The sequence below is a fragment of the Mesoplodon mirus genome, assembly GCF_964341445.2.
Source record: "Mesoplodon mirus genome assembly, chromosome: 14".
NCBI classification, from domain to species: domain Eukaryota; kingdom Metazoa; phylum Chordata; class Mammalia; order Artiodactyla; family Ziphiidae; genus Mesoplodon; species Mesoplodon mirus.
In genome coordinates this window covers 58,961,023-58,977,424 of record NC_138990.1, presented here as the reverse complement: position 1 = coordinate 58,977,424, position 16,402 = coordinate 58,961,023, and the positions used below count along the sequence as shown (strand labels likewise).

Genomic DNA, 16,402 nt, shown 5'->3' with positions numbered 1-16,402 from the left:
TAAAAAGGTTGGGGTAAAAACTAATTAGGAAAAATTTGGTGCCTGGTAGAGTAAACTTAAGTAGTCTGAAAATTCCTTTCAGTGGAATATTTCATTTGATCATGCTGTACAATGAGGCACTATTATACTACTATTCCTAAATATTAAAATAATAAATCGATTAAAAGATGTATTTAAATAAATTAATGGATACTGATTCATAATTTTTGTCGAAGTAAATAAAAATATTTTGGATAAATTATAAAACTATATGGTTGCTTGTAGATCAGTTTATAGGCTGGTTTTTTAGCACATGGTACAAAATACGCACCCCCCCCAAAAAAGCAAAAAGCAAATAAACAAAAAAAAAAGCAGTAAGTCTCTTCTCTGAATAGAAAATGGCCTGGGTTTTACTTATGTATGTACTTTTAAAAATTCATTCTTTTATTTTTTTTTTTTTGCGGTACGCGGGCTTCTCACTGTTGTGGCCTCTCCCGTTGTGGAGCACAGGCTCCGGACGCGCAGGCTCAGCGGCCATGGTTCACGGGCCCAACCGCTCCGCGGCATGTGGGATTTTCCCGGACCGGGGCACGAACCCGTGTCCCCTGAAGCGGCAGGCGGACTCTCAACCACTGCGCCACCAGGGAAGCCCCATTCTTTTATTCATTCCCCTAAAACTCTTTTGTGATAAAGACTGTTAAAGGGGGATTTCCCTGGTGGTCCAGTGGTTAAGAATCCATCTTCCAATGCAGGGGATGCTGGTTCGATCCCTGGTAGGGGAACTAAGATCTCACATGCTGCGGGGCAACTGAGACCACGTGTCACAACTACAGAGCCCATGTGCCGCAACTACAGAGCCCACGTGCCTCAACTAGAGAGAAGCCTGCGCACCACAACTAGAGAGAAGCCTGCGTACCGCAACTAGAGAGAAGCCCGCGCACTGTAACCAAGACCCAACGCAGCCATAAAAAATAAAATAAATAAATATTTTTTTTAAAAAAAAGACTGTTAAAGGATCTGTGCCACTAATTCATCAAGTAATTTGCTAAACCTAAATTGACTGGTAACGTAGATACCAACTACCTCATTTTCTATAAATTCATAGTTAACATATACTGAGTACTTTTTATTTGCCAAGCACTATTATAAGTATTTTATATGCCTTAACTTGTTTTAATCCAGTGAAGTAGAAAGTACTACTGTCTTCACTTTACAGATGAGAAGACTGAAGTAGAAGGTTTAAATAACTTGCCCAAGGTCACATTTGTGGGTGGTGAAACAAGAGTTAAAATCCAGGTAGTCTGATCCCAAGTTTATGCCCTTAACCACTGTGCTATACCTCCTGCCTTTCTCATCCTGTTATCGGCTTGAATGTGTACTTTTTGAGGACAATGAGCAAATCTTATGGATATCCCCAGTGCCCAGAACATTTCCCTAGTTAGCAGACTGCCTGCCATAAGATAAGTACTATGTCTAGAATTGAATCTAATCTTCATCTTAAAATGATAAACTAATCAATCAGAAATGCAGTAAATTAAAGAACATATGCTTCTATTAATTCTCAATACAGACAAATCTCCATATAAATTATGTTTAGTGCTAGAGAGGTCACCTAGGAAATTGCAGAGTGTCAAGGATGGGCAGGATCATGGGACATTGAGATTAAAATGTTAGAGATACCCTTCCATTTCTGACTCACTCCATTTTAAAAAAGCGTTATTTTCTAAGGATTTCCTAAGGAAATAGCTTTGATTTAAGAAACTGCATTAAAACTAGTAGTCAGAGAGAGAGAGGGAACAATATTAAACTCTCATCAAAGGAGAAACCTTTCTAGAGCATACAGGGAACTGCAAGATTCTACTGTCAGGTAATTTCAGTTTCAGAGATAGAGATTAAATTTTAAATCTGCTAAGTTTAAAGGTGATACATCAATGTAAACATTTAACTCTCTTTTTACAGAAGTAAAATTTTCCAACAATTTTATAGATTTACTTCACTACTTACAGTGCACTTTCCGTGTCTGCTATACTTTCTTCCATTTTCTGAGACTACATAGAGGTAAATAAAGTTGTCATGAGATCCCACAGCCAGGAAGGTGCCATCTGGAATGAAACAGGAAAAAATGTTGAATATAGAAATACATTGATAGGTTTATTTACTGTCACTTTGCTGGACCTACACCACATGATATTTTACAAATGTTGTTAAATCTCATCAACTTAACTATTCTTTGGTGTTTAATGAATGACTCCTTCCATCACTAAACATACTTGAAAACCAAATGGTCATCTGGTTGAGTACACAATCCCTTCTTGGAAATGCTCACAGGCCTTGGATTCTTCCCTTAGTCTCATCTCCTTCTAGTTAGCGACAGACTGGCCCCAGGGAAGTTAACCTACTTTTATGGGTCTAAGTATACAGTATTCATATGGCAAGCTGAGTGTACAATTGCTCATTTCAGCTGAAGACATGATCTCTTCAACTACAGGGTCCATTCTCTTGGGAAAGGACCATGTTCTCTCACAAAGGACCATTGTACTCACCACGTGACAGATGGTCAATAAAGTCCATTTGATCTTTGGGTTTTAAATGCTACATCTGCAGTAGTTATTTGCTATTACAGCACTGAAAAAAGCCAAACCAAGACAGAAAACCTTTTCTGCTTCAAGACAACTCTTGCCAAGCTTAGAGCTTGAAGCAAATACTTTTCCTTCCTTGTTCAACACAGAGAATAGCATTCTGAGCTTCCTCTGAAATGACTCAGAAGAAATCAAAAAGATCATTTGGACTCCACACTGACCCAACAACTACTGGAATATATTTTTGAATATAAGAAAATGTCACTCGAACTAACTCCAGGGAAGAATTATGTGGATCAAAACCATATTAATAGCGGGAAAAAGGAACCGACTATCATGGAAGCTTAATTAACATTCTGAATAAAGTATGAAAAGAAGTATTCAAAGTAGCTAAATGAATTGATCAAATTCATGAGTTGCTGAGTATTTTATCTAATTAACAGACCAATCATTACTATGTAACCAGTAAAAATCAAACTAGATTTTAAAGAACTTGAAGGGCCTATAAAATTTGTATATTTTGACTATTATTATAATTTATTTTCTATTATCTTACATACAAAGAAAAGGTTGCTAAATAGATTAACATTCAGCCTAATACAGTACCTGTTCAAAATTCTAAGTATTTGTAGTTCCAAAAAAAAATGGCATTTGATTGCACTGTATTCTGTTTTCAATTGCAAATGCAGTTGTAACAGTTTGTTCTAAATTTATGTTTGCTTGATGATTTAGAATGTTGTTTAACTTTAGCAGATCTTTTGCAGTTTCCTGCAGCAGAATTTAATCTAATGTTGGGGGAAACATATTCAATACTTAACAACTCTAGAGAGTAGAGAAAAAAGTAGTCAGCTTTACTGGAAGTGAAAATATGCAATTACAGAGAAATGCTGGAAATGCCAGGAGTGGGAGTAAATCTGCCTACCTAATGAGTAGCGCATCACAGAGAGCTGTTCATTCCCGTCTGTGTGGATAGAAACTAGATCTCTGGTTTCTGCATCCAGAACAAACCACCTGTTAAGAAGTAAAAAATCAACTTTTTTCTCAGATATTAGCATTTATAGAAAAAAAAAAAAGGTTGCTGACTTCCTCCTTTTAAAAAAGAAATTCTAATAATGCCCTTAAGCTGGACATGTTTCCCTTTTCTAATGAAGGATGAGTGCAAATTGTTGCGAGATACAATATAAATATACTTATACGGGCCTAGGCATGTTCTCATCTCTATTTAGGTATTCACTGAATGCCAATGGTGTCTCTTTGCGAGGCACTGTCCAAATAGAAAATGACAGGATTATCAGTGTTCTTGAAGATTACACTAGAGCCAGGAAAAAGGAAATGAGCCAATTAAAACAAAGAACGATTAAGCGCCAATCTCACGGATGGTGACTACATATAGCAGAAGAACTCACAGAAGGGAAATGAATAGCAGACAGAGAAGAACCTTCGGGGAGGATGTAGAATATGAGTTGAGTTGAATGTTGAGGGAAAGAAGTAGAGGCAGTTGAGGCAGGAGGAGTGACAGCTGCAGTGCCATGGAGGTGGGAAGGAGCGTGGACAGTATGATGGTGGGAGGGAAAGGCAGAGGGCCATTCATTTGGTGAGAGTTCAAAGGGACCAGCAGGGGGCACCCCTCCCCTCCAGTACCCCCAACACCTGCACATGCAAGCTCTAAGTTCTTTGAAAAACAGTTCTTCATTCACATTTACAGGAAAAGTCAAAATGTAAAAAGCCTCTTGACAGGTAAAACAGTGACTTAAATCCAACTACAGAATATGTGACTCTTATCAGACCCTGTTCTAAGAGCACCTGAAGGAAGAGATGGTGCTTCAGAAGAGCATGGTGAGATACTGGGTACAAAGCAAAGACGGAATTAAGGAAGAACTAAAGGATAGATAAGGGAGAGGAGGGCAGGTTATGGACAGCACACGCAGCTAGTTGGAGCAGTTTGGAGGCGAGCACTGCCTGGCTCAGATCAGGCTCTAAAATAAATATTTATAGAATGTACAAATGAACAAATAGAAGATAAGTCTCGAACCTGACAAATGCAAAGGTTTAGCAAGAATTACGTGGCAGCAGTGCGGTGTGTGGGAAGGAGTGGTTGGGGCGGCAACAATGGAACAGGAGCAGGAAAATAAAATCACTGTCATCTCATGGAACTGGATGGGACAAAAGAGCAGCAAGTTGTGTTTCTAATTATTCAGATGGGAAAAATTCCACCACTAAATTCAGCAACAGCAATCATAATGACAGTTCCTTTTAATTTTGAAGCATTATAACTAATATCTGGACAGAGACCACTATCCCTTCAGATAAAAAGAAGTATTAGGGCTGCCCTGGTGGCGCAGTGGTTAAGAATTCACCTGCCGACGCAGGGGACATGGGTTCGAGCCCTGGTCTGGGAAGATCCCACAAGCTGAGGAGCAACTAAGTCCACGAGCCACAACTAATGGCCCGCACGATACAACTACTGAAGCCCGCGCACCTAGAGCCCGTGCTCCGCAACAAGAGAAGCCACTGCAACGAGAAGCCTGTGCACTGCAATGCAGAGTAGCCCCCGCTCGCCGCAACAAAGACCCAACACAGCCAAAAATAAATAAATAAATAAATAAATTTAAAAAAAGAGAAATTTTAGGAGACAGTAAAGGGCTTAAAAGAATAATAAAAAAAAAAGAATAGCGATGTTGCTTAACATGCCTTCGTATATTCAAGGTAGAAGATAAAAAACTAAAGGATCCCGACTCTTTACCTATCACTGAAATCCCTTTCTAATTAAACATGTTCATGAATGAATTAGTAATTTGTGAGTTATGGGTTGAAACTTCTACATAGCTAACCTAATTCATAAATTCTGTCTTTTACTCGGGTAAGAGAAATAGCTTCTATCTGTGAATACCTGAGTTTATTAAAAGCCAATCAGCAGGAAAGTGGCACTTTGAAGCCCTGCGCTGAATGTTTGATCATTTCCACTTCAAAAGGTGCATAAAGAACATATCTTATTGCAACTGGACAGCACCCACAGATTATAGGTTTCTTCTGAGAATGTAATTCATTAATCAATTTTTATGGCTGCCACCATGGAACTCCTAGAGCCAAGAAATGCCAAAGCTGATGCCAAGTGAACCACCTTTTCAGAGTAAGGGAACAAAATATTCCAACTTGGAGTGAACAGACATACCTAAAGAACAATGAGACACAGCACCGCTCTGTAAGTATGAGGTTTCAAGTTTTTAATGAGTTTATAGAAACTTTACTATACTTTCTTAGGCATTTAAAATCACCAATTTTTATTTTGGAGAAGCCTCAACTGATACTGTCTATTTCCAGTTCAGTTTAATCTTCCTAGGGAAACTGCAAACAATTTTATCTCTTTGAAAACTCCCTTTAAAAGTAATAAAAAAAGGGAATTCCCTGGAGGTCCACTGGTTAGGACTCTGTGCTTCCACTGCAGGGGGCACGGGTTCAATCCCTGGTTGGGGAACTAAGATCCTGCACACTGCACAGTCAGCCAAAAAAAAAAAAAAAAAGTAATGAAAAAACCCAGAATGTCTGTTGGTATATGTAGAAACCTGAAACTCTGAGTCATTTACTGGTTAGAGATGGCAGCTCTCAAAAAAGAAAAAAAAAAAAAAAACCAACAACAAAACCCTACCTACTTCTTCTATTTCTTTAATTACATATCAGAGATTAATTCTTCCACTTTTGGCAAGTAATTTTTAGTAATAATTAAATAACTTTGCTGTTAAAATTATACAACTTCCATATGGATCCCCAGCAATAATTTTAAAGCTCCCACCCTTTTCACTACATGAATTACGTTCTACCTTCAGAAAAGACTTTCTGGCTCAGGACCTCTATCCTTAACAGAAGTATGGAGGATAACAAACCCTTTAGCAAAGGGAATTTTCTAGAAATAAATATTAAGTTTTCACTGTGCTCAGTTGCATTCTCATTCTAGTCTAGAGTATATACATTGAAACCAAGCTTCTGCTTTAAGGTCATCTGCAATCATTATGGGGCTCTATAGGGCCTAAAGGACTTAAAGAATCTTTCTAAATGTCATTGCTCAGCATCAGAGATGGGAAATCTTCTGCCATATATTTAAACTAATCTGACTTGTGAGTCAAGTACCCACAAACAGTACCACCATTAACTAGATGACTTTTTTAAAAAGACACTTACTGATTTCTTTAGTGGCAGAAAGAGAATCATAAGATTTCAGAGCTGGAAAGTATCATACTTTACAGTCCCTAAATGAATATATATGTGTTCATAATATGAGTTAAAAAATATTCATCATAATATAAAGTGTATCCTCTGGGTGGCAGGTTTGTAACTTTTTCCCAACTGCTTTTATGAAGCTTCTCCTTATAAGAATAGGAATGTGGCTTTTATAATCGGAAAAACATAAAGTCAAAATCAGGGGAAAGAAAAGCCCAATTCAAGCCCAATTCAACTCTCTTATTTTACAAATAAGAACACTGAAATTCCATGATGTCAAAACACTTGGCCAGTCATCAACCAACTAGTTAGTGGCAGAGCCAGGACAGAGCTTCTAGGCCTTGTGCTTTTCACTACGTCACGCCAGGGAAGGGTGTGATCCCATGGAAAGGGCTCTCTCTGCCTGAGCTACACTAACATTCAGGATCTAGAGAAGAAAGAAGTCAGCAAAAGAGGCAGAACTGGCGTCTATAACCCAACGGGGGAGACGGAGTGAGTTCATAAAGTGGTAAATAGTTTAAAGTAAAATGAATGACACAAGTTAAGGATTATGAAATGGTTTCAGAGCAAGGAGTAATCACTGAGGATGTGGGTGGTCTTGGATTTCATCACATCAAATGTGGCAAGGAGAGGTGGGACATAAACAGGTGGAGAGGGATAGGTAAGAAACTACGAAAAGGGCTGAGGTGTATCTGAAGGACAACGACTTAACCATTCTCGTTGGAATGGTGAGGGGAAAGATTTTTAATGGGCTTTAAAGGCCAGGCTAAACAAGTTTGGATTCCACTGTTTAGCAATCAAGAGGCCTTTAGGAACGTTCTAGTCCAGTTAGCTCATAGTTTCTTGTGTTTGCTCAATCCATTCCTCCTGCTTGGTATAAGCTCCTAACTTCCCTGCCTCTTCAAAATCTCAGAACTCCGTCAAGGCAGGACCAATCCCACCCACTCTGTGAAGTGTTCTCTGACCACTAAGGCTCACAGTAATTTCTCTGTTGATCTTCAAGCATTACTGCCTGTTTATGCAAGTAATACTAAACTACTGATATGACATGCTTTATATCTTTTTATGTAGTATCTAATTAGGTTATAAGCTACTTGGGGTAGGGACCATGTCTTATATAATATTTCTTTGTGCCACTCACTGCATCTAGTGCTTTACAACTTGTAGGAGCACAGAGTGACTCCGAACTGGAATTATAATAAGGCAGAACTCAGGGAGATTCATGCTGATAGAGTTCAAAGACACTGTACACCCTGGGAAATGAGCTCAGGAGTACCGATGGGCCAAGTTCAGCAACATCAATTACATAGGGAAACAAGCTATTCTTTTCCAGTTAGAAGTTTTCTCTTTTAATTATGTCTAAGAATAAAGTCTCAGCTAGTGCTAACATGTCTTTGACATCTCCCTTTTGAGCTAAAGGAGCATTTCTTACACTCAGAACCTTTCTAGTCAACAGTAGAATGTGATAACAGTACTTCAGCTACATTGCTGGTTTGCCAAGGTTACAAGTCATCATCAAAACTAACCTTTAAAAATTGTATTAAAAATTCAAAGAAAATGATGAGTGGAGCTGGATCACTTAAGTCTCTCTAGGTCTAACGTTCTGTGATTCCACATCGAAAACTAAATCAAATTGTTTACCTTTCTGCTCACCAGGCGCATTTTCCCAGCTTGCTCTTCCTTGTCAAAGCTGTCACTATAGATCAGAAACTTTGGGGTCTCTCTTGAAGTCACCTCTCTCAGTCTGCCCTCTCCCCTTTCCATTCCAATATGGTAATATATAGGATGTTTTATATACTGACTCAAGTCCACGGATTTCTTTCTTCGAAACAATTTGAACTTTAATCTTTGCTTTTTATTCTCCCTACCATCATTTCAAGTCTATAGATTTCCCTAACTCTGGGTGCCTCACCTCCATTTACCAGCCTATAAAATGAATATGGCAAAAACTCCTTTCTTAAATAGTGTATGGTGGTTTAGAAATAGAAATGGGTCCAACCAGGAAAAGAGTAAAGTTCTGTGCAAACTGCTTTGGGGAATTTTGTCTGAGCTGACACCTGACGTCCTGATGGGATGGCAAATATATTTGTGGTTTCTCTAAGGCCTGCAAGTGGTATAAAGATTAAGCCACTTTTGAGAAACTAGTTTCAAAAAAAAAGGAAGGGAGGGACTTCCCTGGTGGCACAGTGGTTGAGAATCTGCCTGCCAATGCAGGGGACACAGGTTTGATCCCTGGTCCGGGAAGATCCAACATGCCACGGGGCAATTAAGCCCGTGCACCACAACTACTGAGCCTGTGCTCTAGAGCCCGCATGCCACAGCTACTGAAGCCCATGCTCCACAGTAAGAGAAGCCAAAGCAATGAGAAGCCTGCACACTGCAATGAAGAGTAGCCCCCGCTCGCCGCAACTAGAGAAAGCCCATGTGCAGCAACAAAGACCCAATGCAGCCAAAAAATAAATTAATTAAAAAGTATATACATAAATATTTATTTTAAAAAAGGGAAAGGATGATTAATTGGGGTCTTAGAAAAATCAAGCAGAATGCATTTTACCAATAATTCAGAGATTATAAACTTTCAAATTCATAACTGTTCAGGTTCACATGTATTGTGAGCTTCATGAAGAACTTTAAATTCCATCAAGAAACACACATTTAAAAAAATGGGAGAATGTTATATTTGAAAATGTGTGGTATGCCTAAGTGCAATTTATTAATTAAATGGCTTATATAGTCAGTGGTTCAACAAATCTAAAATTTCGATAACTAATGATTAACAATTACCAGTATATACTAATTTTTATCCATTTGTATGCTTTAAGGCTTCATTTCGGTTTAGGAGATATCAGGTCTTATGTAAAGCCTTATTGAAGTGCCAGTATTACCCTGGCAAAACCAAAGACATCACAAGAAAACTACAGACCAATGTACCTCAGCAATATAGATGAAAAAAAATTCAACAAAATACTAACACACTGAATCCAGTAATATATAAAAAGAATTATATGCCATGACCAGGTAGGATTTATGTCTGGAACACAAGGTTGATTAGACATTTGAAAATCAATTAATGTAATACTCCATATTAATAAAGGACAAAAACCAGTTATTTCAATAGACTGGAAAAGGCAGCTGAAAAACCCAACACTCTTTCATGATTAAAAATTCTCAACAACAGAAAGAAAATTCGTCAATAGGATAAAGGGCATCTATGAAAAACCCACAACTAACATTATACTTAAGGGTGAAAGGCTGAATGCTTTCCCTCTAAAATAGAGAACAAGATCAGGATGACCACTCTTGGCATTTCTATTCAATATTATACTGGAACACTATATTATATTGTTCTAGTCAGGACAATTAGGCAAGAAAAAGAAAAAACAATTCAGACTGGAAAGGAAGAAAACTATATTTGCAGATTACATGATCTTGTATGCAGAAAATCCTGAGGAATCCACTAAAAAAACTATTACTAAGAAAATAGGTCAGCAAAGGTGCAAGATAAAAGATCAATATATAAAAGGTAGTTGCATTTACATATACCAGCAATGAATATTCTGAAAATGAAAATGAGAAAGCAATTTCATTTAAAATGGCATCAAAAAATTGAAGTACTTAGGTGTAATTTAACAAATGTGCAAATTTGTACCCTAAAAATATCTTTGAAAAAAACTGAAGACCTAAATAAACGTAAAACATCTCCTCTTCATAAACTGGAAGGCTTAAACTGTTAAAACAGTGACATTCCCAAATTGATCTATAAAGAGAAAAAACAATCCTTATCAAAAAGCCAGCTGGCTTCGTTGTAGAAATTGACACGTTGATCTTAAAATTCAGGTAGAATTCAAGGGATCCTGAATAGCTAAAACCACCTTGAAAAAGAACAAAGTTGGAGGACTCACATTTCCTGATTTCAAAACGTACTTCAAAGCTATAATAATCAAGACTGTGGTACTGGCATAGGATGGACAGAGAGATCAATGGAATATAACTGAGAGTCCAGATAGAAACCTATATGTTTATGGTCAATTGATTTTTGACAAGGGTGTCAATACGATTCAACGCAGTCTTTTCAAGAAATAGTGTTGTAACAACTGGATATCCATGTGCAAAAGAATGACGTTGGATATCTATACAAAGATTAGTTCACATCATATACAAAGATGAACTCAAAATGAATCACAGACTTAAAGGTAAGAGCTAAAACTATAAAATTCTTAGAAAAAACCATAGGAGTAAATCCTGAAGACTAAAAGACAGAGGAAGAATAGATAAATGGGACTATATTTTTATATAGTAAATTTATATAAATTATATAATTTTTATTTAAAACTTCAGTGCAACAAATATTACCATCAAGAAAGTGAAAAGACAACCCTTGGAATCAGAGAAAATATTTGCAAATCATGTTATCTGATGAGGTACTGTATCCAGAATATATAAAGAGCTCTTACAACTCAACAATAAAAAGACAAATCAATTCAAACATGAGCACAGGATATGAATAGACATTTCTCTAAAGAGGCTACACAAGTGGCCAATAAATACATAAAAAAGATACTCAACAGCATTAGCCATCAGAGAAATGCAAATCAAAACCACAATGAAAAAGTGCTTCACAGCCACTAGGATGGCTATAATCAAAACACAGGCAATAACAAGGGTCGGTGACGATGTGGAGAAATTGGAACCCTCATACTTTACTGGTAGAATTGTAAAATGGTGTAGCTGTTGTGGAAAACAATTTGGAAGCTCCTCAAAATGTTAAACATCGTTAACTCTACTCCTTGGTATATACCCAAGAGAACTGAAGACATATGTCCATACAAAAACTTATGTATGACTAAAACTCAAGTGGTTATTCGAGGTATACCCACACAATGGAATATTTGGTGACAAAGGGAATGAAATGCTGACACATGCTATACAACATGGATGAACCTTCAAAACATTATGTTGGGCTTCCCTGGTGACGCAGTGGTTGACAGTCTGCCTGCCGATGCAGGGGACGCGGGTTCGTGCCCCGGTCCAGGAAGATCCCACATGCCGCGGAGCGGCTAGGCCCGTGAGCCATGGCCGCTGAGCCTGCGCGTCCGGAGCCTGTGCTCCGCAACGGGAGAGGCCACAACAGTGAGAGGCCCACGTACCGCAAAAAAACAACAACAAAAAAACACATTATGTTAAGTGAAAGAAACTAGTCACAAATGACCACATATTATATAATTCTATTTATATGAAATGTCCAGAATAGGCAAACCTATAGAAACAGAAAGTAGATCAGTCACTCAGGGCTGGAAGTGGGTGGACGCAATGAGGAGTGACTGCTAACAGGTACAGGAATTCTTTTTGGGTTAATGACAGTGTTCTGAAATTAGCTTGTGATGAAGGTTGCACAACTCTTGTGAACGTCTTAAAAACTACTGAATTGTATAACTGTAAATGGGTGGATTTTGTGATATATTAATGATATCTCAATAAAGCTGTTAAAAAGACTCCTTACTGGGCTTCCCTGGTGGCGCAGTGGTTGAGAGTCCGCCTGCCGATGCAGGGGACGTGGGTTCGTGCCCAGGTCCAGGAGGATCCCACCTGCAGCGGAGCGGCTGGGCCCGTGAGCCATGGCCGCTGGGCCTGCGCGTCTGGAGCCTGTGCTCCGCAACGGGAGAGGCCACAACAGTGAGAGGCCCGCGTACAGCAAAAAAAAAACAAAAACAAAAACAAAAAAACAAACAAACAAACAAAAAAAACTCCTTCCTATATGAGGATTAGCAATGTTAAGGAAGTACTATGTCCACTTAGGGCCATGCATTGAATTTTCTCCCCTTAGAAATATTAGTAACATATTCTTTTAAATGATAATTTTTTTAAATCAGTGATAATTTATTCATACCTGTGCTTACTTCTTTTTAATTCTTTTTAAAAAATTAATTAATTTATTCATTTATTTTTGGCTGCATTGGGTCTTCATTGCTGCACACAGGCTTTCTCTAGTTGCAGCGAGCAGGGGCTACTCTTCGTTGCGGTGCGCAGGCTTCTCATTGTGGTGGCTTCTCTTGTTGCGGAACACGGGCTCTAGGCACACGGGCTTCAGTAGTCGTGGCACGTGGGCTCAGTAGTTGTGGCTCATGGGCTCTAGAGCACAGGCTCAGTAGTTGTGACGCATGGGCTTAGCTGCTCTGCGGCATGTGGGATCTTCTCAGACCAGGGCTCGAACCCATGCCCCCTGCATTGGCAGGCGGATTCTTAACCACTGTGCCACCAGGGAAGCCCTTACTTCTTGACTACAAGAAGTAGAAGATTTCTACATATGGACATGAAGACATCTTTAAACATTTTGCTAGTCACCTTTTCTGGATCACAAACAATTTGGACGCGTGTTGTATTGAACTAACAACAACAACAACAAAACTCCTTGCCCTAAGTGTGACTTTTCTCAGGCTTCGGGTCAGTGACAATGATCTGAATGGCTACACTGAGGAATTTTCTGTTTTAGACAGTATAGCCACATATCCACAGATCCATGTAAAACATAATAAAGGAGAAAGTTCTCTAAGAAACAGCAGACTAACCAGATGTGAAACCAAAGACAGGAATTAAGTATAAAATGAACACTGATAACTACATCTCCCCTAGATTTTAAATAATCCCCAACTCCACACCAGAAAGGATTTTTTTCCACTTTTTATTTAGTTATCGTATCACTCTCATTCATAAGGTGTTTTCTACTCACAACTCCAAGAGGAAACAATTGGCTTAGCTTTAGCTTAAGTCACTTAAATTAAGTGACTTTTCCTGTTAGGCTTGTTAATGATGACTTCACAGTAACATTAAATGTTAGAAAGTAACTTCAGTGCATTTAATCAGATCAGTTTTTTCCTTACAAATTGGGGCAAACTGTATTTATGTGTATGTATATATTGTATATTCATCCAATGAAGTGATGAGTCTTAATGATTCAAGTCCTTCTAGCCCTTACTACTCCACTTGGTGTTTAACTCCTTCTTATACACAGTAAATGCTTTTAAAATACTATGTCAGCCAGTGATTTAACCTTCAAAGATAAACTTTCCTTATAATATTTCTAAGTAATGCTACAAACACCATAAGCACATCTCAAAGAGTACTGGTGGAGGAGTGGAAAGAGACAAGCTTTGGAACTATATAGAACCTGAGTTAAATCCCAGCTCAATCACAAGTGACTGAACCTCTATGGATCTTGGTTTCCTGTTTGTGCAAAGGAGATATTAAGGAACATTTTGTTGCATTCTTGTGAAGACTTAAAGTACTGTATGAAAAGAATTTAGTACAAGGTCTGTCATCAGATACCGAATACATGGTAGCTCTTATTCTTACTATTTCATTGATTTTAGCATTTGTGATATTTGTTCAGCTGCCCCCAAAATAGATCTGACCTGCCATATGCCTGTTTAGTCCAAGTCTAAGTAATAATCTATTACTGACATGTATTTTGGGGAAATCTGAGATAGTAAAACCATCTATATTTGCAAGTTATCACCAATTACTCTCCCAAGAAGCCTAATTCTAAAATTCCACTATTTCAGAACCACTCAAATAGCACCTCTAGTTACATGTCCACATTTCAAAGTTTATCTTCACCTTAAAGATCTGTTTTTCCATGATTCTGAGCACTATATATGAGGAGGATTTTGAATATGTTTTGACTTTCTAGAGGTCTTAATTTGTATCCAACAGCCAAAGGGGAAAACTTGCTACCAAAAAACTCTACATTGTTAAATTTAGTTAGAATTAAATAAACTGGCTGATTTGAAATATTTGTTACATAAATAAAAATATTTATATAAGTGTGTTCACAATATTTTCACCTTATTAGAAATCAGCATTCCATATTTTCTATGGGTTTAACTTTTGGAAATTGATTTTATCTTTTTCCTCTGCCTCTTTAAAAAAGAAATTAAGTTATTTGTAATGAGGGCTACTTACCAGCAGAGGCAATAAAAAGGACTCAATTAAAAAATACAGATAATAAATATATATTACCTAATAACCTTGGAAAGGTACTATACAATGTCTGCAAAGATAAGTAATTAATAACGATTTCAGGAAACATACCTTTATTATCTACCTGTGTAGCATTTAAAAAAGAAAAAAGCTATAGCACAAACAAAAGCTCAACTGGGTTGTTTCAGGTTCAATTTCCTTCCCTAAAAGACAGCGAGGAGAGAAATTTTCGATACCACAGAAAATTTCACAAAGGAGGTCAAGTCTGCTGAACTGTCACCTTCCTTAATGAAGACTATTCTGACCTCCCTATCTATCGTTTTGCAACTGCACCCCTTCCAGTTCCCTCTTGCTATGCTCAACCCTCCCCCACCATAGCTCTTCATTTGCTAACTTAATTAGTTATAATGCTTGTTTTTCATTCGGCCTCCACCCCTGACACACACTAAAATGTGGGCTCCACAAGGGCAGGGATTTTTGCTTTGCACTCTGATGTAGCCTGAACACCCACAATAGTGTCTAACAAATGGTAGGTGTTCAAATAATTATTGAATGATTAAATGAGTATACATAACAGAAAAGAACAAAAAGCATAAAACTGTGCCACTTAAAAGATTAATTTTCCAGATCAGATAGAGAACATTCCTGAATAATGGTTAAACATCCCACCACTCAGATTACTCAGCTCACATTTCCCTTAAAGACCCTACCTGCCTGAGTGCGTTCCTATGGCCACCACTGTGCCACTTGGATGAAAATCTGCACAGTGTCCTGGTTCCTAGAAGAGAGACAGACAACTGTTGGGGAGTATATGAGAAAGTCTCCCTAGATCTATGGGAACAGTGGCAAAACATATTTGAAAATAACTTGTTTCACATAAACATGGAATCTCAATCAACTTTACTGCAGCCAATGGTAATACCACACGGACATAAGAGGAAAAAGGATTTCAGAGCAGGAAGGGGACATGCTGGCAGAGTGGTGAGGGGGAAGGACCACCAGCTTGTGGCTGGGCAGTGGAACAACAGTAAGGATAACAAACATTTGTACAGTTCTTTAGAGTCTGCAAAGAACGTGGTTACACCTTTTAGGCTAGAAAAGGTGGGTATCTGGGTGGGGTAGGGAGAAAACACAGTAAGAGACCAACTCAAAAAGAAGAGAGCAGAATCTGTTAGTGGGCAGTACTTACTGAACCCAACTGCACCACCACCAGAGACCCCAACATATCCATAACAATTAATACGCCATAAAGATGTGAAATCTTTTTTGTTTTTACCACTGAACCTGACAGAAAACCTGAGCTTCTGTCCTGTTCATTTGCTGCTGTGCAGTGGGTTCACGTACTTTGTGCCTAAACACTCTCCCTCCACCCCTCCCCCTTTACTGAACTGTAGAAATACACTTGGGTTTTAACCAACGCTGAGTCCTATTTGCTTTGCTGCTACCATCTGCCATTTTAGGGAGATTCTGTGGGGAGATTATAGTCACATTCTGCTTTACTCACATCTACGAGCCTGGTCCATTCCAGCCTGTGTTCCACCGAGTTCCACATGCACACCTGTCTGTCCTGAGCACATGTCAAGAGCAAATCTTTGAAGGGATGTGTGGCAAGACCCCAAAGCTCATCAGTATGACCCTGAAAATGAAATACA

The 16,402-nt window shown here is 38.4% G+C and overlaps 1 protein-coding gene across 1 annotated transcript in view; it reads right to left on the bottom strand.

Moving 5' to 3' along the window:
* Nucleotides 1-16,402, bottom strand: part of EML4 (EMAP like 4) — a 95,331-nt gene that overhangs the window by 9,398 nt on the left and 69,531 nt on the right. The window contains exons 17-20 of the mRNA XM_082643186.1: nucleotides 16,255-16,386; nucleotides 15,461-15,528; nucleotides 3,481-3,569; nucleotides 1,984-2,081 (exon numbers count right to left, since the gene is read on the bottom strand). Of these exons, the coding sequence (XP_082499312.1) occupies nucleotides 1,984-2,081; nucleotides 3,481-3,569; nucleotides 15,461-15,528; nucleotides 16,255-16,386 (387 nt within the window). The remainder of the gene's footprint in view (nucleotides 1-1,983; nucleotides 2,082-3,480; nucleotides 3,570-15,460; nucleotides 15,529-16,254; nucleotides 16,387-16,402) is intronic.